Source organism: Juglans regia, chromosome 10 (genome assembly GCF_001411555.2).
Source record: "Juglans regia cultivar Chandler chromosome 10, Walnut 2.0, whole genome shotgun sequence".
In the NCBI taxonomy this organism is placed as follows: domain Eukaryota; kingdom Viridiplantae; phylum Streptophyta; class Magnoliopsida; order Fagales; family Juglandaceae; genus Juglans; species Juglans regia.
In genome coordinates, this window is record NC_049910.1 from 490,271 (window position 1) to 511,543 (window position 21,273).

The window sequence follows — 21,273 nt, forward strand, 5'->3', positions numbered from 1 at the left end:
ATTGACCCGTATATTATTTTTTAACTCAATTAATACAATTTAATGTATAATACAAGGATAACTATATAAATTACTCATAATTACAACTTGATTCATGATAAAATAATTTATGATCAATATCCAAACCACTAATATATAAGAAAATTAATATTTTCATAAAATAAATATCATGTTGACAAAAAATAGTTTAATAGATTGAGATATTAATAGTCAAGTGCTACTATTAATATTAATATTACATCTTAATAACAATAAATGTATATAAAATTTGAAAATAAGATTTATACGTGTCATATGGGTTGATTGTGAGTTTCACATTGATTTACAATTAATCCGTTTATTAGTCGTGTTTTATCAAATCAGTCCGTTTTGACTCAAAACTCATTTATATTAAATTCAAAGTCGCTGATTTACGTCATATCGTGTTCCCTGCATATCGTGTTTAGGTTATGGTGGAGAAAAAATATACGAAAGGTTGAGACATTGATCTCTCATACTCACAGTACGTATCCTTCTTGATGATTAATTATAATCTTACCCAAATCATTCTATTTATTTGGCGAATCATAAGTCGCATCAAATGCTGAATTTTTGAGGTTATAGTCTTATAGACATAGTTGATCACCTTATCATTCTGAATTATTCAAATTCTTAGTTTGCGGTTGCGGATAATATGACAGTAATTTTCTATTAATTTATGGCTTTGCAGGAATGACACAGAACCCGTCAAATGCCTTTAAAATAGCTAACTGCTAACATGCCTTGAACGGGAACGATGAATTTTTCTCTAACTACAGAGTGACACGTTTCTAGCTTCGCTCCACGTGGCAGAACACGTGTGAGGCAATGGATAGGTTTTGAAAAAGTATAAATAAAGCTGACAAATTAATGATCAATGCATCACCAGAGTCTAGTTTGTAAGCATCAGTTGAGTTAATTAATTTCGTGGGTTTCAATTTTCGAAGAAAGGAACGAAGATGGCAGACAATTCACAGAACCTGAGTTTCCAAGCTGGGGAGACCAAGGGCCAAGCTCAGGTCAGCTTTAACTTCCTCTCAGCGCTGAAGTCCCCATTGCACTTCTATGCATGATGTCTGTTACCTCATGTAAATGGCACTGACGGATGATGTTGATGATGTTTTTTTTTTTTTTGGGTATGTTTGTCTCAGGAGAAAGCCAGCAACATGATGGACGGGGTTGCCAATGTTGCTCAATCTGCCAAAGAGTCAATCCAAGAGGTGCATCACTCTTGTCTAAAACATCAAATATAGGGTTGTAAATAAAGGAGGAAATTAAAATTATCACTATCAGATCAGTATTGTTGCTTTCACGACAATCTAAAGCTAGCATTTGCTTTTAGTTACTGCTCTATGGAGCAAACAACATTGCTGATACTACCCAAAAACAAATGGTACAGTTTGTTTTATAATTCGTTTTTGGGTTCGAACATGAGTGGCTTAAATATGGTGGATTTCAAGAGGAGCTTAGATATCTGAAATCAGCAAATGCATATATGTTTAATGAATAAGCTTTCCATATGATTTCCTTTTTACATTTTTAGAATTCAATACTTACAAATTGTTCTACTGCGTGCAGACTGGTACTCAGATGAAAGACAAGGCACAAGGAGCTGCTGGTTCTGTCAAGAATGCGACTGGCATGAACAAATGAAGCTGGATGGATACATCCCTATCCAGTTGTGGTAGTTGTTTTTTCATTCAACAAAGAGAGCTCCTATGATCGAGTTCTCACCTTGTTGTTTTTTTTTCAATTTCAAATGCTCCTTTTACTTTTATTAGGAGTTTGTTAATGGTTTTTCCTCTGTAGTATGAAGAGAGCTCTGCAATAATGCTCTCTCATCGGCGTTTATAAAACTTCGAGTCATTGGTTTTAAGACAATTTCTGTCTCTGCTTTTTTTATGGAAATTAAGTTACGGGTTGGCAACAATTAATAATAACGTATCCAAAGTGTTGTGCATTCAACTTCAGTGGTCCACGAAGATAAGCAAATACAATCATGTATCAATCATGAACATCCTAGATTCGTGGGCAACTCTTGGTGATAAGACCAGCTTTTGGTTGATATTAATGCAGCTTTCTGCATGCAATTGAAATGAAATGCTCCATTAGTTGCATCCCTTATCGAAGTGTTGCGAACTGATCGAGGCACACTTTGATGACTCAAGCAATCGTAATCTTGCAACTAAAAATCGGTAAATCCTGCATTCCGGATATAGCTTCATTAGCGAACGTGCTGCAAATAATGCAGTGTCTGAGAAAAGGCTTCCTGCGACCTTATTTCAAGCATCTTCCTCCTGCACCAAGTTAAATCCAGATCGAGGCCCACAACCCAACTCAGGACCAAAAGTTTCAATTTTTCGCATTCTAACATCATCATAGAACAGAAGTACAATCCTTATTTTAGCCACTCGATTACATAACGCTAATCGCCCACCAACGGTTCAGCTAATTTTCAGTCGTTGGCAATTACTTTTTTTCAGGCTTCTCCCTTGCAGATTTAGCATATTACATACACACCATATTGGAGTGCCAATTTTTTTCTTTTTTCAATAGGCATTAAAAAGTATTGCAACAATGATTGTTACTTTAGAACCATATTGAGGGAAGTCTAAAGCTAACATTTATTATGCCATCGTTTTATTATTATTATTATTTTGTATTCTTAATTTTTCATGATGCCATGAAACTGAACTCTCTCATACAGTGTAATTCAGGATACAGAAAGTACCCTGGTCCTGATTTTTATTGGCTGCTCAGATACAGATTGTTTGGATTACTCATTAATGGATTCATAATTTTTTTTCTATTATCTAGAAAATTTGAATCCAAATGTACCATAAATTTCTGTTATTGAAATTTTCTATCAAACCAATGTTACAAACGTGGTTTCCTCCTTCTTCTTCTTCTTCCTTTTTTTTTTTTTTTTAAATATATATATATATAATTTTTTTGCCAATTGTTACAAATTTAGTTGGAACAGCTAAACAAACAAAAGTCAGTTGCATGTTTGAATACTTTTAAGTATATTACAATCTTATGAATAATAGTGAAAGAGAATATCTTCTAAGCAATACGTCTATGTGGGGTTGAGAACAGCTTCCAATAGATTAAGGTCACGTAGCCCACCCATTAGACTAGGAACAAGACTCACCGCATCGAAGCAGACATCCCTCACCCTCAAAACCCAATCCCTCCCTCATCCTCGTCTGAGTCGTCTCTCTCGCATCAAATCTCCATCCCTCTTGCTCGTCTATCTCTCTCTCGTCAAATCCGCCGCCATTCAACATTGTGAACGCATTGACGCCGAGCCGTGAACTTCATCGGAGATCCCAAAAGCTTCACCATCTATGTCTTAGAAAATCCCTCCCCCCTCAACGCCGTGAACTTTGTTGGTGTCAACGCCGCGTTCTACAGTCATTGAAGCCGGATTTGCAGATCCCATCGACGCCAACCTCGGTGGTACATTTTGCCATGGATTTTTATAGCTTTAATTTTGTCCTAGAAACTTAATATATTTATTTCCCTTCGAAAATCTAGCATCAATTTCAAACATATTAAGAACTCTAGAAATCTCATCGGATTTTATATCTATCATGGGTTTCGATTTGGACTGTGAGTTGGTTTTTAATTCTGCTTGTTTTTGTGTGGTGGGCAGTGATCATGGCTTTACAAATGGGTGGATTATTGCTTGAAATCGACTTGGATGAAATAACCCTGATGTATGGTATGTGTTATGAACCTTGTTGTGAATCTGGTTCTAATAAGGATGTGGGTGGCGACGGACTGAATGGTGGCTAACTTCCTTGCGTGAAACTAGTTGGCTTCGGATTAGGTGGCTGCGTCGGGCTGCCTAGCGTCGGATTGGTGGGGAATATCAAAGGGCAAGCCGTAGTGTCTGGTGGGTGGGTAACGAAATGCTGAAGTGAAAATAGGTTTAGAGTATTTTGGGAAAAAACCTGATGCAGTGGTCTTCATCGAACTTTTTACTACATTACTAATGTGGCAGTTGTCTATTGGATGTTGGTTTCACCTCAAAAGCAGATGGTACCGTTTCAAAGTGAAACTGATAATAAAATGATTTGAGTAAAGATATTTTGTTCAATTTTGAGAAATAAGAGAAAAAAATCAAATAAAAATATTTTCTAAAATAATTATTGTATTAGAATCTGTGAAAGTGAATATATAAAATTAAAAAGTTGTTTGAATCTAATTTTTTAATATTATTTTATATTAAAGTTTATAAAAATTAGATTGATTTTTATGTTTGAATAATAATTAGGTAATAATTTGATAAAAATTTAAAATTTAAAATAGAAATGTATTTTAAGTTTGAGTAATGGAATGAAACTTTAGAAATTTTGAGAATGTTTGCTATCCAAACATGCCCGAGTCTTGTTTCCTTTTTTTTTGTCCTCGTGTATCTCCATTTAAATACCAAAACTTGCATCCCCTCTTAAACCCTAATCTGTCCCCTCTCGTATACCAATTGTGTATTGCTAGAACTCTTCATCCCCAAAAGCATGAGACACCAATGGCGATTGCTTCTCCTCGGACGCCACCACCTTCTCCGATCTCAGCTTCACATTCATTCTCACTCCTCGCATTTCCAGGTACTCTCCGATCCCAACCTCCCATCACTCCACTCTCTCAATTCACTCTTCTACTGCACAGCTCCGCAACCCATTTCAGATTCCCAATTCACAAACTCTACGAATACGATTTCTAGTAGACTGTCGTCTGAACCAGCCCTCGAAGAGAAAGATTCGGATCACATAGTTATAGCCGATATTTTTGCAAAAGCTATGGGTGTCGATGATACTAGGAAAGAGTTGGACTTGAGCGATGTCGTGCTTAGTCATGAATTGGCATTGAGGGTTTTAAATAGGCTCGAGTCAAGCCCCGATGCAGCGAAGAGATTTTTCGATTGGGTTTTGGAGAGTGATAGCGAAAGATTGAGCTCTAAATCGTATAATTTGATGCTAGGGATTCTTGGTAATTATGGGTTTGTGAATGAGTTTTGGGATTTGGTTGAGGCTATGAAGAAAAAAGGGTATGGGATATCCAAGGGCGTGCAAAATAAGGTCTTGGAGAAGTTTGGAAAGGATGGATTGGGTAGTGATATTGAGAAACTGAGGGGTGTGTATGCATCGGGTTCAGTGGATAATTCAATGGAGAAGGTGTGTTCGAGGGTGTGTAAAATTGTTAGGAGTGACGTGTGGGGTGATGATGTCGAGAGACAGTTACGGGAATTTGGTGTTACATTCTCAAGTGATATGGTTAAGATGGTATTGCAGAATGTTGGCGTGGAGCCGACGAAAGCATTGATTTTCTTTAGATGGGTGGAGGAGAGTGGCTTGTTTAAGCATGATAAGCTGACTTATAATGTTATGGCCAGGGTGTTGGGGAGGGAAGATTGTATCGATAGGTTTTGGAAAGTTGTTGATGAGATGAGAAGCAATGGTTATGAAATGGAGGAGGAGACATATGTAAAGGTTTTAGGGCGGTTTTGTAAAAGGAAAATGACCAAGGATGCTGTGGATTTGTATGAGTTTGCCATGGCTGGAGCACGTAAGCCTTCGGTCCATTGTGGTACCTTTCTATTGAGGAAAGTAGCTGTCAGTAAAGAATTCGATATGCACTTATTTTCGAGGGTTGTGAGGATTTTTACTCAGAGTGGGAATGTGATGACAAATTCTATGCTTCATGCCGTTCTCAAGTCTTTAACCAGCGTTGGTAGATTTAGAGACTGCAATAAGGTTTTGAAAGCAATGAAGGAAGGTGGGTTTGTGGCTAGCGGTCATTTACAGAGTAAAATTGTGTTCAAGGTTAGTAGTTCTGGCAAAAATGATGAGGCAAGTGAACTGTTGGAGACTTTGGAAAAATGTGGATCCAATCTTGATCACGGGACATGGACTTCTCTCATAGAGGGACATTGTGTGGCTGGCAATCATGACAAGGCTTCTGAGTGTTTCCAAAAGATGGTTGAGAAGGAGGGAGTCTCTTCCGCTGGTAATGCATTTAACATTTTGGTAAATTCTTATTGCCAAAAGAACAGGGCAATAGACGCATGCATGCTTCTCGTTGGTCTGGTCAATGTAAAACAGTTAAAGCCTTGTCATAACACATATAAAGAACTGATAAGCAAGTTACTGGTTCAGGATGGGTTTAAAGATGCTTTGAATCTTTTGGGGTTGATGAAAAACCAAGGATTTCCACCTTATGTGGATCCATTTATCAAGTATGTATCGAAGTCTGGAACTGGTGATGATGCTATTGTCTTTCTGAAGGAAATGACTTCGAAGAGGTTTCCAGCAACATCTGTGTTCATCCGAATGTTTGAAGCCTTCTTCAAGGCTGGAAGGTATACTGAAGCTCAAAATCTTCTTTCCAAATGTCCAGGATTCATTCGTAATCACGCTGATGTCTTGAATCTCTTCTGTTCCGTTAATTCTAGAAAAGGTGTGTCTACGGCTAATTTGGCTGCTTAGGCGTTATTACTGGGCTGTATTTCTGATTGTATCACGTCAGGATAATGTAGTATGGTATTTCTTTCTTGAGGAAATTTTGGAATGCATTTTTTCTTTTCTCCAATCTGAAATTAGTGATTATTGGGGCGTGATAAACTTTTTAGCGGCTAATAAAATTCATGCGGGCGTTGCTATTGAATATGTCCAGTGAACTTGGGCTCTTGCCTATTCTATCTTATAGTCAATACAATCTTGTTTACCGATAAAATAAAATAAAATAAAATTCATGGTGTTTCAATTGCAAAGGTTTTTATCTTTCTGTTTTTTTTCTCATGGACACAGTAATCAGTATTATGCTTACTGTTGAACAGATTAAATGGATCCAATTTTCCATTTAAAGTGGAGGCGATAAGTGCAGTTTGACATGGCATTCATTTCTTAAATAACAATGTCGGGGACTAGAAAAGTTGGTTTAATCCTACTGTACATGCATGTTCTTCATATTTATTGGGCCTTTCTTCATTCTACAGAAAGTACTCCTCAAGTCTTATTTTGGTCTTCATATTTTATGGGCCAATTGGTATTCTATTCTACCTACTGATTGGCTACAAGCTTCTAATAATGTTAAAAACTCTGGAACTTGCTGAGTAATGCTTTCTAGGTAGAACCTGTGTCTACACATTGCCCATCTGAAAAACTGAGATGAAAATAATTTACATTGAAGACTGAAGAGCAAGTGAAAATAGACTAGATGGAAGCAACAGTTGTAAATTCGGAATATCTTATACAAGTTTATAGGCTTCTAAATAACAAAGGTGGGAGGGATGGACCCAAAAATAATAGTAACAGCAGACTGCAGTAACAGGAAACCACAAGAGAGGGGGGGACCCGAACAAAGAGCCTCTTTTGTTCAGTCTACAACGCGGTGTTTCTGCAGAATGACTTGTCTTGAGGAAAGGAAATCAAAGAGGCGTGTACCCTTTTCCATTTAAATCTCTGCGATAAAGCAAGTTCTATGAGTCTATCCTTTTGTAATAGATGTCATTGAGAATGATAGGAGAGAACATTTTGAGAGAGGTACGAGTCTTTCTAAAATTTCAAATGGATAGACATCTTCTTCAATTATCTGATTAAATTAGATACTCTGCCTACTTGTCCATATTTTTGTCACTTTACAATTGTGCCTCAAAATTGATATATCGATACTTCTCTTCGATGTTATTTATCTCTTATGCTTTCCCTTTGAACAGTCTCCATTTTGTTAATATATGTGTTACTCCTCACACTTGTCATTCGTCATTTCTTTGAAACTTCATTGGGTACATACAGCACCTTTTTTCCAGGCCGAAGACAAGACAGTATTGCCAATCTGTAGACTGACTTAGACCTATCGATAGAGCAAAATGCAATGAGCGTGACAAAACAAGCCTTACGAAATAGGCTGCTGCTTCCCTCCATTTTTATCTCTGCATTTAATTTTTATTGTATATATTGGTATATTACGCATAAAAGTTCTTTTTGGAGCTTTCCCTTTGATAGATATCCACATAAACACGAGGACGAGTGTAGTCCTTACGCCGGTGAACTCTCCAAGTTACAACATGGTCCGAAATCTGGATACCCCTGGTTACTAGAGAGGAAAAAAAAACAAAAGGTCCAGATATCTTGATTCATTTACCAAAAATCTCCTGAAGGCCACCCCATTTGCAGAACCCAAAAGAAATATTATAGAGAAGAACCTTTCTTTTGGGAGGCAGATTTTCTTGATGGAAACTAAAAAGAAAAAGAAAAAAGAAGGCAGAGAAAGAAAAAGAGGACAAAGTGAGCAGAGAAAGAGCTATTATTGTTTTACTTAAACGGTGGTTGGAAGGTAAAAAGGGTTGGGGGGGGGGGGGGGACCGGTTCAAATTATTATGCCGCTATAAAGTGAGCTGAAGAGTCTTTGGGGGTCCTTTTCATGATGTAAAAACATCATCCCTGTAGAATAGGAAGATGGATTGCCATGTTCCCTAAAACAAGAGCCATCTGAGCCATGTTCGGACTTGGGTACGATGACTGTCTTCCTTCATGTTAACATATGAATTGGTTTTGCCTTCCTGTCCATGACCTGCCCCTTTGTCACTTATATTATGTTTCCATTTATACCAGCAATAATGGTTTTTCTTCCAAATGGTGCATGCCCATTGACACAATGACATCCCTTCTTAATTTTCCCCTTTTTTTTTTACTAAATTAGTGTTGTTTGCTATGTTTTGTACCCATGGTACTAAACAACCAAACATATACGGTTAAAGAAAATATTCATACATGTATTTCCATCATTATCACTATTAATAAATTTAAGGTAAATCACGCTTTTAGAAAGAGGACGAGTTCAAACTTCGAAAGAAGCCCAGAAGTTCTCCGATCGTACGTACGTGGGCGCACAAATTAAAGATGCCCGCCCCATTATATATTATGATTGATTACTTTCTTAAAGAGGCCATTATCCATTATCCTTACTCCCGCAGAAAGCACCTGTGCCATAATATTCATAATAAACAAATGTCATTAAGATGCCTGTAACTCTGTTGATACCAATCGATTAAACAATCACGGCATATGACACTCAAATGAACACCGCAGAGTTTGTGAAGCGGCTCATGACTCTTTTGAATCACAAAAAATAAAAAATAAAATAAACGAAACAAACGAGGGTACGGTGATGGCATAGGTATCAGGATTTTGAGTAGCACATGTATTTTCATTGGAGGGAAGAGTTTCTGAAAGAGTTATGAGATACGGGGACAAGATGGGGCCTATGATTTCTAAGCAGGTGAGCAAGAGTCTGGTCTACTTTTGAGAACAGTGCCAAATTAGGAAGTGTCATGTGGATCTGTACTTAAGCCTTTCGATTTAAGCCTTAAAAGATCAGTACAGATCGTTACCACCTCGCTATCGAACTAAACCAACAATCATTTTGTAACACTACTCATGTCAATGATTATATTAGAACACGAGGAGTAATCATTTCAATTGATAATCCCCTATCAATTCAGCTATTAATCAAACGGTAAGGTTTTGTTAAAATAATGCTAATAACTGCTGCTTTCAGCTGTCTAGTACTGGGGTCGATCCTGCATATTGTTTATGGATGAGTTTGTGAGAGCATGCACGTTGGTTGTCGCTGGATGGACCGGAGCAGCGTTCAAGCGGCACATGGAGTTGTTGTTGCTGATGGGAACCTTCTATTTTTTATGTTTTTTTTTCCGTCGGCCATAGTTGCCAACGTGATCTTTTTTTTTATGAAACTTACCTCTGTGCGCGTGGGCTATGAGAGAGAGGCATCGTTGGGGCTCACCAAATCAGTGTCAAAACTTTGGGTGTCTATTAAGGTCAGCAACTGAGCTGAGTATCAAATCTTTAATGAACTTGTCATTTAATTTAATAACCTAGACTACATATTTCTCACACTCGCTATCTCCTAATTATAAGTATCTCTCATTCATTCTTGGATCTTATACTTTCATTTATTTAAACATTCTTCAAGTAGAAGCTCCAAATTAATCTCTTCATAAATAATGGAGGACCCAAGGAATCCAATTCCCATGTCCCCTATCCTATTGAGCTGTAAAACAAGTACAGAGCTAAGGGTGATGGTCCATATCACCAAAATGGTGCACATCAGCTTGTGCAATCAATCTTGTGATGCCCTCTGGCTCTGGATGCATGCCTAATCATCTGTATATACAAGTGATGTTCACCATGTATCTTTCTTCTCATTATGGAAGTGAATTTAGTATTCACTAGGCAATGATTGGGTAAACATGACCACTGTCAAGAATGCAAATCAAGCCAAACGAATCACAGGAAGCCACATTTCAAGAACGGTCCCATGTAAAGCTACTGGGGATGCAGAGTTCTAGTCATCTTCTAGCCGGTAGAAAAACGGTGGGTTCCCATTAGACATGGAATGCACAGACAAAATAGTGGGTTATACTTTTATCTTGGATTATTGTATTCAAAATCAAAGCTTATGGTCCTGAGCACTGAGCAGTGAAGAAAGAGACAACAATGCCAAGCTGCTATCGGTAATTTTTGCCCGTAAACCGTGGACATATTTGTCATTGTGTTATAAATGACTCTGTTCTATTCTTATGTTTGGTCAATTTTTCTATCTTTGTCATATTAGAGTGTGATTGGGCACTAAACTGGAGGCGGGTCCCTTACATGCATCTCTTTCTAATCACATTGCTGCAGAGCCAGCGATATCTAGAACTACATCTTCTAGAGACGTGAACCACTAGTTTTAGCTATCCTCTTCTTTCTCAAGAAAAGAAAAGGAAGAATGAAAGTTTAAAGAAGTAAAATAAAAGTTTTTCTTCATTGAATGATATACTATTAATCATCCAAACTTTTAAGAATAATTTTGTCTAGATATTATTTTCTATTTTATATTTGTTCCCTATAACATTTTAAATTTATTTCTTGAAATAGAGAGAGAGTGCTAAAAGAGGAAGAGATCATTTTTAAAATAAAAATATTTAAAGAAGCTGTAGTGCCTCTCTAAATTTAGAGAGAAACTGAAGCTCAGTAGTATTTTAGAATAAAAAAATTGATTTGGGTGTTTTATATAAATCTTAAGGTTTTTCTCTCAAATTTTAAGGTGTGTGTTGTAGAAATATGCACACGACTGCCGGACCGTTAAACGCGCCTTGGAAGCGGCTGGAAATAGTAAATACTATCACTTGAGAGAGAGAGAGAGAGCAGCTTTTGCTTTTTAAAGTTCTCTCTTTTTGAATAGTTTTTGAAGTATGGCTGTCGGCTTGTGGTATGTAAAGCAAGAGCATGTGTGATTGTTAGCTGTTAGTGCTTTGTGGAATCTCGAAAGCACACTCAACACTTCACCATCCTAAAAGATATTAAATATGTAATTATATGAAATCATACTAAAAATTAATGGAAGAAACTAGAAAGGCAAAAAAAGAAGAGCCACACAAATTTCCTAGTAGTTCGTAGATAATAGATATAGGTAGGGGGTGGCCAAACCCATCATCAATCTCGAGCCCCATGACATTGAGATTCTCCCATTCTCAAATCCTTCGAAAAAAAAAGTCGACTGACTGTATTTGGGACTTTACTGAGTGGCCAAACTCATGGAATACTGAATTCCCCACGGTCCCAAGCAAAGCTTTTGATCCCATACAAATCAAATTACTGACCTCTGACCATTTTGTGTTGAACAATTCAGTCATATGTATCGTTTTTTTCAAAAAATAATGATAATAAATCGACTGAATACACTGACAGTATTATGCATCAAGATGACTCGTGCCTGAACAGTGAAGAATTTGGTATCAGGATAATGTACACGCAATATGTAAAGTTTTCATCTTTATCACGCTTAGAGGTTTTTACTTAAAATGAAGTAGTGGGACAGAAATAAAAATAAAAAACAGCACGCCTCTTTTACGCAAATGCATGATTGACACCCTAGGGGAATTGCCTGTCTCCTCGAGATTTGGTTCGTTTTGTTCTTTTAAGACTCATTTTTTTCTCTTTACAACCTCCTGACTCAATGACAAGCATGCTAGTTCCTTTTAAACAACCCAAAAACGGATTTTTAAGTTGGGGTCTGACATAAGATTTTCGGTGAATGGGATTCTGGTATGGAAAGCAGGAAGTGGGGCTGTGAGAGACCACTTTGAGGGCTATTCTTCCAAGTAGCTCCATCACCCACCATAAGCAGGCTTTACTATCTGTGAGCCTTGCTCATAGTAAATCTCAATTCAATGGCATTGAGAAAAGAAGCTTCTCTGTGTTTTGTGGCTTTTCTCTGTTTTTGGGCTTCTGCATATGGATTACTTTCTCTCAAAGGTGTAAACTTTGAAGGTAACTCCAAACTTTCTTTCCTCCTTCCCTTTAAAATCTGCAAAAAACCGTATTCTTTAGGTGCCTATATGGTGCGAAATTCTCATCTTGCTGCTGTGTTTGCAGTGCAAGCTTTAATGGGAATAAAAACTTCTTTAAAGGATCCCCATGGTGTCCTTGATAATTGGGATGGCGACTCTGTTGATCCATGTAGCTGGACCATGGTTACCTGTTCTGCTGAGAGCCTAGTCATTGGCCTGTAAGTCGTATTGCAATTCTATTTCTTGGAGCGAGACAGAGCATGATGTTAAACATTCTACTAAATAGCCAAAAGTTTGTAAAAGAAAAAACAAAACAAGAAAAGAAAAGAAATATGTTCTAAAGTTTTTGAAATGTTCACGTTGCAGGGGTACTCCTAGCCAGAATTTATCCGGTACTCTATCTCCAAGTATAGGCAATCTGAAAAATCTTCAGATTGTGTAAGTTTCGTTCACTCCTTAATGAAAATGGTTCTTCTTTGTAATTGGTTTTAATTAGTCTTCTCTGCACTACTCTGCAGGCTTTTACAGAACAACAACATTCAAGGACCAATCCCTGCAGAGCTTGGAAAGCTCTCAAAGCTTCACACACTGGATCTTTCGAATAACTTCTTCAGTGGGGAAATTCCTACAACTCTGGGTCATCTGAGAAGCCTCCAATACATGTAAGAATTTCTGAGTTAAGACTTGATGCTCAAAATAAATAACTATGAAATTATTCCTCGGTCTCTATCTGATGAGGTTTGCTTGAATTGGCTATAGGAGACTTAACAATAACAGTCTCTCGGGAGCATTTCCAATGTCATTGGCTAACATGACCCAGCTTGCCTTTCTGTAAGTCTCTTCTCCAGTTTTTCTTTCGCCATGCACAAATGTTTGATTTCTACAATTGAATTGTTTCTGAAAAAAAGGTTTTATTCAGTGATTTGTCCTACAACAGTCTGAGTGGACCTGTACCCAGATTTCCTGCTAAAACATTCAAGTAAATCTCTCTCTCTCTCTCTCTCTCTCTCTCTCTATATATATATATATATATATATATATATAAATTTTGATAAGTCTCTCTCTCTCTATATATATATATATATGTAGGGCGAGTGCCCATGTGTGGGAAACCGTGCAATAGATACTAAAACTTTTCTTATCGTCGCAGCATTGTTGGGAACCCTTTGATATGCCCAACAGGCTCTGAACCAGACTGCAATGGGACAACACTCTTGCCAATGTCCATGAACTTGAATGGTTCACAAAGTATGGAATACAATACTTTTTTGGCTGTAGTTTTTTCTTAAAAACTGCTTCCCCTTTCCCTAATATGCAATTTCATGTTTTGTGTACTCTCGTGTTCATTCTGACCTCAAGATCTTTGCGCCTTAAGCAGCTCAGCCTTCTAGTAGACCTAACAGTCACAAAATAGCCCTTGCCTTTGGCTTGAGCCTCGGATGCCTTTGTCTCATGGCCCTGGGATTTGGTTTTCTTTTGTGGTGGAGGCAAAGGCACCACAAACAGATATTCTTTGATGTCAAAGGTTAGTGCTAGATGATGACACTTCAAAAACTGAAACATTTATGTGGCGTGTTTGAGTGCTTGGTAATAATTGGCTTGAGTTATAAGTCAAAAATCTCTTGAAATTTCAGACCGGCATCATGAAGAGATTTCCCTTGGAAACTTGAAGAGATTCCATTTCAGGGAACTTCAAAGTGCAACCAACAGCTTCAGCAACAAAAGCATACTTGGAAAAGGTGGTTTTGGAAACGTGTACAAAGGAGTTCTCCAAGATGGGACTGTTGTGGCTGTCAAGAGGCTTAAAGATGGTAATGCAATTGGAGGAGAGATTCAATTCCAGACTGAAGTTGAAATGATTAGCCTAGCCGTGCACCGAAACCTCCTCAGGCTATATGGTTTTTGTGTGACGCCCACAGAAAGGCTTCTAGTTTACCCATTTATGTCCAATGGCAGTGTTGCTTCTCGTCTCAAAGGTAAACTAGTTAAAAGACAAGCAAACATGATTGCTATGCGAGATGCAGTGTTTTGCTAAATTAGACTCAAATTGATCTTTGACAGGAAAACCAGTCTTGGACTGGAACACTAGGAAGAGGATTTCCTTAGGAGCTGGCAGGGGACTATTATACCTCCACGAGCAGTGTGACCCGAAGATAATTCATAGGGACGTGAAGGCTGCAAATATATTGCTTGATGACTGTTGTGAGGCCGTGGTAGGAGATTTTGGCTTGGCAAAGCTTTTGGATCACCAAGATTCACACGTTACCACAGCAGTGAGAGGCACGGTGGGGCATATAGCCCCGGAATATCTTTCCACCGGTCAGTCCTCTGAGAAAACAGATGTCTTCGGATTTGGGATCCTTCTCCTAGAATTAATTACAGGCCAGCGAGCGTTAGAATTCGGCAAGGCAGCCAACCAGAAAGGTGTCATGCTCGATTGGGTGAGTACAAGTTCTACATAGGCTTTTCTTTCACAATAGTTTATGCCTACTGATCTGGTGATGAAATTCATGGGCCTAACTCATCTCATAAAACCGGTTGTATAAGAGAGGATTGCCCATTGCTTATAAACATGCCCAAGACCTTGTCCACAGCCAATGTGGGATTATTCCTCAACACCCTCCCTCACGTGCAGGCCAGTATTTTTTCTGGTCCTTGTCACGGGGTAAGTAGTGTGGGCCCACATTCGTCCTGTGGCAGGCTCTGATACCATGATGAAATTCATGGGCCTAACTCATCTCATAAAACCGGTTGTATAAGAGAGGATTGCCCATTGCTTATAAACATGCCCAAGACCTTGTCCACAGTCAATGTGGGATTATTCCTCAACATCTGGTATTAGTCTATTTTGGATATACATTTACGTGACATCGAGTTATGATCACAGGTAAAGAAAATCCATCAGGAGAAGAAGCTTGAAATGCTTGTGGATAAGGATCTTAAAAGCAACTATGACAGAATTGAGCTGGAGGAGATGGTTCAAGTGGCTCTTTTGTGCACCCAATACCTCCCAGGCCACAGACCCAAAATGTCTGAAGTGGTTAGAATGCTTGAAGGTGATGGTCTCGCCGAAAGATGGGAAGCTTCTCAAAGAGTTGAATCTACCAAATGCAAACCCCATGAGTTCTCTGCATCAGATAGATATTCTGATCTCACCGATAACTCTTCCCTACTAGTCCAAGCAATGGAGCTCTCTGGGCCAAGGTGAATAAATTCCAAAATTGATTTATTTACTATTGTATCTATGAAAGTTAGAATTTTGATGGAACAAGTTATAGTTGAAGATATTCATAAAAGGTAAGGAAGATCGAAAGCCTTTGCTGTATAGATGTCGTATACAGGAACTCTAAAGGACTCCGATCTTTTCTTCAATTGTACAGAATATTTTGCGATTGAAATTTGTTGGTTGTTTGTATTCCAACTCTGAGGGAAAAAAATCCATCCCCTGAACTTTATAGAACAATTAGTCCAACGTGTGGCAGTAATTTAAAAAAATTGTAATAAGAAGATGATATGAGATGAAATACTTTCACTATCCAATCGAGAATCTTTAATCCTGTCATTTGGTTTCATGTACCGCTAGTAATAAGAAACCTCACACATGAAACTGGATTAGCACTCAATAAGAGCATTAGCATTAGTCTATGCATATGCATATGCATATGCAAAGTTATATTTATATAATATGGCCCTAAAATCTTCCATATTGGCTTATGCATATCCAAATATTTAGCTACTTATGAATAGTGCTTATCCAAATTTGGATAACCACTATTCACCCTACAAATCATATTTTAATAATTAATTATCTCTCTTCCCACTCTCTCTCACACAATCATTTCATTTTTTCCCTCATTCACTATCCAATCAAGAATCTTTAATCCTGTCATTTGGTTTCATGTACCGCTAGTAATAAGAAACCTCACACATGAAACTGGATTAGCACCCAATAAGAGCATTAGTATTAGTCTATGCATATGCATATGCATATGCAAAGTTATATTTACATAATATGGCTCTAAAATCATCCACATTGACTTATGCATATCCAAATATTTAGCTACCTATGAATAGTGCTTATCCAAATTTGAATAACCATTATTCACCCTACAAATCATATTTTAATAATTATTTATCTCTCCTCTCACTCTCTCTCACACAATCCTTTCATTTTTTCCCTCTTTTAACAACAAAACAAACATTCATTTGCACATTCATTTTATTATTATAATATATTATATATTTTTTTCATTTTATTATATTTTTAATATATTATTATTAAAAAATTATATTTTTTATTATTACATTTGTATCATTAAGGTCAAATGTATGTAGTGGATATTAATTGTAAAATATATAAAAAAAAATTTGATTTTAGCAAAAAAGTAATAATAATAAAATAATAATATTTTATTATTATTTTGTTTTAAATATGCATAAGCCAATGTGAGAATTTTGCTTGAATGACAAAGTGGATATGCAAAAGAGATAATTTTACATATGCATATGCATTAACCAATACTAATGCTACTATTACAACGATGGACCCTTGCAAGACAAACCCGTTCAGCTTATGGCCCAGCTTAGGGTCACACAAGGCCCAACAAGAAGGGTCCAACTTCTGATTAGTCGGGTCTAGAATGCGCCTATACTTTATGGCCAATGGGTTGCAGTCCAAAACCATCCATAGTTTTTCTTTATTTTTTATTTTCTACTCATTTATTTTATTTCAGCTGCTTTAAAATAACAAAAAATAATTATTTAAAGAATATTTGCAGCTAGTCCCTTGCAGCCTTCTATTAAAGCCATTCGTTACAAATTCCTTTTCCTATTGGAAATGAGGATATCGTTAAAAAAAAAAAATGTTTATACAAGTTTCGAATCCGCAAGTTTTTTATGTCTTTTAAAAAAAAAACTATTAAAAACTTACTTAATACGATGGGGTGTTATTTACACCCTCTGAATCCGTATCTATCATTATTAATTGTAAAATCAGTATGTACACTTAGGTCATCTTTGGGAATATAACTGATATTAGATATTCTCAGACCATTTCATTATTATTCATAAACGTACAATTCAAAATTATTCACAAATAATTTAAAATACTCACCAATTATCTCTTAAATAAATTTGGTTGTTACTGAAACCGTATGTATACTAATGAATTATGTCAGTTATGGTAGTAGCTCTACATTAATTTTGTTCCCTACTTTAACGGATTTGCAAAGCATTTATATATCATGTGTAATATTTACTATTATTGCCTTCTCGACCGGTTTTAATTTTTTTTATTTTCCTTTTCATGAGGTTCTTACAAATCTTTTTGTACTTACGTGGGTTCCATAATCTAGTACAATACTAATTAATATATATATAGTTGGTAGTTAATTATATAAGAATGATCGTTCTGATTATAAATTGAGTGTGTGGTGTAAGGGAATTTTCCCTCCCGTAGGCCCGAGTAACAAGCCCATGAGGAACCTCAGGGAAGGGAGAATTAACTTGGCCCAACGACCCTCCTCTAAAAGAAGTCACTGGGCCTCTGCGTAGTACTCGGCCCGTACGTAAGTAAAATCATCCCGTGAAGCAATCCTCACGCAAAAACAACGAACGAAATGGACAGATGAGACTCGCCACCCTGATATACACCAATAACACCTAGCCCTCGAAAACCTATGTAGACAAGTAGTGGGCAACAGATGCAGAGGCCTTAGATCTCCTGACAAAAGGTATGGAGAGACTCGGCAATGACCACTCACATGCTAAAGTCCAGTCAGGGACCCACGCCGCATTAGGAGCCACATCGCATTAAAATATTATGACAAAACAACAGTCGAAATGACATGAGCCCCCTAAGGCAAGGTAAATGATGTCCTCACCCAAAAACCCCTTATAAAAGCTTACCCCCATGTACGAAAAACTGTCTCTAAGCTCTTGCACTCTCGCACAAACTACAAAAGAAATATACTGACTTAAACATCGGAGACTCCCAACCTCCCTGGCTCCTCCTTTCTCTATTTTCTTGAGTGTGACAGCATTAACGCCGAGACCTGAGTTGTTGGAACCCGATTCAAAGACGTACGAAATACGACGTTAACATGTGAAGTACATTACTTAATTAAGTTCCTCCATTTTTCATGCGTAGATTATATGGATTCGGCTTCCTTGACCGGCCCTTGTATCTTTGGGTGTGTAAGATCTCCAACATTTTGGACCCGCTATGTTAGACCAGACGTCTTCGACTTCTACCAATGATATGAACTACAAATCTATATATAGTACTTAAAGATCATACACATGCACATACATAAATAAATACACACACACATTTATATATATATATATATGTATGTATGTATATACATACACACATACATAACCCCATGCGTGCCAATTAATTGCCAATGTCTGCTGGTGATCATGATCACTATGCATATATTTCCATGAATACTCCTGACGAAATATTGTCTCTATAGTACTACGCGTACGCTTATCCTCGGCAAACCACTCTAAATTGAAAACTAGGAGTACGTACATTAAATATGGAACTTGGAAGTATTAACTGAGTGTACACTCTGACCGAAGTCTGAATTACTTGCATGCATGCATGCATAGTATACCTCTTACGTACATCGTTTCATGAGGTGGTTGCAAATTAACTTGGTACGTACTCGATCGATCGTTTGCTACCTGAAAACTCTCTCGTCAAAGGGGTCTGCTACTACTTACCAAATAACAGTTCTATTGTATACAATCACGAATGCAGAAGCACCGTGTACTCTAGTGATGTGGCATGTTGCCACGTCGGCAGTTATTTTATATTAAAAAAAAAGAAAGAAAGGAAGGAATGAGAAAATATAGAAAGAAAAATATTTGAAATCACATTTTGCATTTCTCAAATCGAGCAAAACAGAACCACGTCGAGGAATTGAAGCAGAAGCATTGCCAGTGAACGAAATCTTCCCCAGTTCCAATTTCGAGAAAATTTTCTTCCTATCTTGCTTTCAATCCCTAAACAATGGTTACTTCGAGTGCAATTTATGGCATGTAGCATTCAAATCTTGGCTCTTGTGCATTACCTTTGTCTTTGAGGTGGTTGTCTGCTTTGGAAAGCAATCATTTTTACTTTTTACAACTACTGATCATCAAACCAAGGAAAAAATCCAACACTACATCTTAAAAACAATGAAAACTGAAGCCCCATCTTTCCAAGGACTTCTCTTTCCTTTCTCTTCTTCATGAAAAAGCTTATGTTGGGTCAGTACTCCCTCCCAATAACTTTTGACTAAACGGCAGCATCAATATTCTCCAGAATAATATTCTCCAAAATACAAGAAAATCTTCTAGTTATACGAATGAATCGGTTAGCTAAGGATTTTCTTCGATCCAGAGCCCCACGAATAGTCTCTAAACTCTGATATGCCTTAAAATGTGCAAGTCAGACAAGTTTATTCCAAATTGAAAATGGAAGAACTAAAACAAGAGAAATTAAAGAAAATGTGATGTAATTCATGTGAACATATCTAAAGCAGTAAGTGTCATTGCCAGATTAGTATGTCATTGTATGCAAGTTTTACTTGCCTCCTTCAAGAACAAAAATAAAACATGTTTCACAGTTCTCGTATCCCCAATTCCCACCTAGTTTTACAGTTCAAGTCTTAGATTGCTCGCCCAAAATGAAAACTATTGTCAAACGATGTGTTAGGCCACATCGCCTCATGCACAGTACCTGCGCAAAGCATGTCTGCGTTTAGCATTTTTTTCTATTAATACTAATTGGAACCTCGTTATCTATATACAAGTCGAAGCTTGTGCGTCCAATATACGTTATCTTCCCCGATTTGGATGCACAAAATATTTCATCTTATCATTATAATTTTTTCAAATTCTTATACAAAATATAATTAACAATTCAACTTTTTCAAATTCTAAAATAAAAATTATATTAAAAAATTATATTCTCACAATATTTTATTTAATCTTCAACAAAACATCTCATTTCATCTCATATGAACTATGTACCAAACAAATCCTTAATTTTCACGTACAGGTCCTTAATGGCCGGATAAAAGAGTAACACGAAGAACGTCATTCATTCATGGAATGCCCGTGATCAGCTAGCTTTCTAGCTAGCATTGATCAAGTGAAGATGACCCTTTTTCAAGGGGGATCCATGCAAAAACTAGTTGTTCCATACGAAGTTGAGGGGATAAGGATGCCACTAGCAGCTCCCTAGTTAGCTATGACTCACAAACCTACTTGTGGCGAAGCTGCATCCTAGTTAATTTTTTATCACTTCTCACGTGGCGCTTTTGTATTGGTCATTAGACTTTCTGACTCAGCTTATTCCATACTGGTAGTGGTGGATCATTATATACAGTTCCATGTATGTCATGACTGATCTGATCAGGAGAGCAAGTGAAGTGATCCATAATACATGATCTAGTCAAACATGGATATCGGATGCTCTATCTTTTCTAGTTGTTTGATTGGCTGAAATTTAATGATCGATTACGTTACTAATCATTTAAACTTCGGTCTACGTGCAATGTTCAACAAGTTGAAAATCCTTAGGGATTCTATTGAGATTTGCCCTTTATTAGCTCTTTTATTATTTTCTTCGCACTTATCCTCAAAAGGATGGAATCTGGTAGTACAAACATTTCAATACTTTTTGTTCTCCTTCCCCTTATGTTCCAAGTCATAAAGTTAGGTGTGGGTTTTTATCCATATTATACGTCACATTTTACGACAAAATAGTAGCTGAAATTTACTTCACTTACTTATGAATAAGACTTAAAAAAAAGACTTGAGATCAAAGAGATGATTCAAAGTTATTGTTTGATCACTTCTCACCCTAGTTTGAATAAGGCAATAAGTAATTCATACTA

At 37.1% G+C, this 21,273-nt stretch overlaps 3 protein-coding genes across 4 annotated transcripts; all 3 read left to right on the forward strand.

Moving 5' to 3' along the window:
* The first annotated feature begins 895 nt into the window (after positions 1-895).
* LOC109001835 (stress-induced protein KIN2-like) lies at positions 896-1,981 on the forward strand. The gene is made up of 3 exons (XM_018979276.2): positions 896-1,037; positions 1,170-1,238; positions 1,597-1,981. Exons 1-3 carry the CDS (start codon positions 978-980, stop codon positions 1,669-1,671), a joined length of 204 nt encoding a protein of 67 aa, XP_018834821.1. The 5' UTR covers positions 896-977; the 3' UTR covers positions 1,672-1,981.
* A 2,475-nt stretch (positions 1,982-4,456) lies between these two features.
* Positions 4,457-6,606, forward strand: LOC109001892 (pentatricopeptide repeat-containing protein At3g02490, mitochondrial-like). Its single transcript, XM_018979385.2, has one exon. The coding sequence runs from the start codon at positions 4,542-4,544 to the stop codon at positions 6,507-6,509; it is 1,968 nt and encodes a 655-aa protein (XP_018834930.1). The 5' UTR covers positions 4,457-4,541; the 3' UTR covers positions 6,510-6,606.
* A 5,327-nt stretch (positions 6,607-11,933) lies between these two features.
* On the forward strand, positions 11,934-15,800 carry LOC109001893 (protein NSP-INTERACTING KINASE 1-like). Of its 2 annotated transcripts, none has more exons than XM_018979386.2 (11): positions 11,934-12,359; positions 12,465-12,597; positions 12,746-12,817; positions 12,898-13,041; positions 13,139-13,210; positions 13,299-13,358; positions 13,530-13,627; positions 13,755-13,904; positions 14,014-14,355; positions 14,441-14,820; positions 15,267-15,800. In XM_018979386.2, the coding sequence occupies exons 1-11, from the start codon at positions 12,260-12,262 to the stop codon at positions 15,585-15,587; spliced, it is 1,872 nt and encodes a 623-aa protein (XP_018834931.2). In that variant the 5' UTR covers positions 11,934-12,259; the 3' UTR covers positions 15,588-15,800. The 2 variants fall into 2 exon arrangements, with proteins under 2 accessions (XP_018834931.2, XP_018834932.2); XM_018979387.2 differs by having other exon boundaries at positions 11,936-12,359; positions 13,758-13,904.
* The last annotated feature ends 5,473 nt before the right edge of the window (positions 15,801-21,273 follow it).

Bases quoted from the DNA above. Each gene is read 5' to 3' on its own strand.
- LOC109001893 (XM_018979386.2), top strand. From the start codon at position 12,260: ATGGCATTGAGAAAAGAAGCTTCTCTGTGTTTTGTGGCTTTTCTCTGT. The intron at 12,360-12,464 runs GTAACTCCAAAC...CTGTGTTTGCAG, and splicing joins CAAAGGTGTAAACTTTGAAG to TGCAAGCTTTAATGGGAATA. The intron at 14,356-14,440 runs GTAAACTAGTTA...GATCTTTGACAG, and splicing joins TGTTGCTTCTCGTCTCAAAG to GAAAACCAGTCTTGGACTGG.
- LOC109001835 (XM_018979276.2), top strand. From the start codon at position 978: ATGGCAGACAATTCACAGAACCTGAGTTTCCAAGCTGGGGAGACCAAG. The intron at 1,038-1,169 runs GTCAGCTTTAAC...TGTTTGTCTCAG, and splicing joins AGACCAAGGGCCAAGCTCAG to GAGAAAGCCAGCAACATGAT. The intron at 1,239-1,596 runs GTGCATCACTCT...TACTGCGTGCAG, and splicing joins CCAAAGAGTCAATCCAAGAG to ACTGGTACTCAGATGAAAGA.
- LOC109001892 (XM_018979385.2), top strand. From the start codon at position 4,542: ATGAGACACCAATGGCGATTGCTTCTCCTCGGACGCCACCACCTTCTC.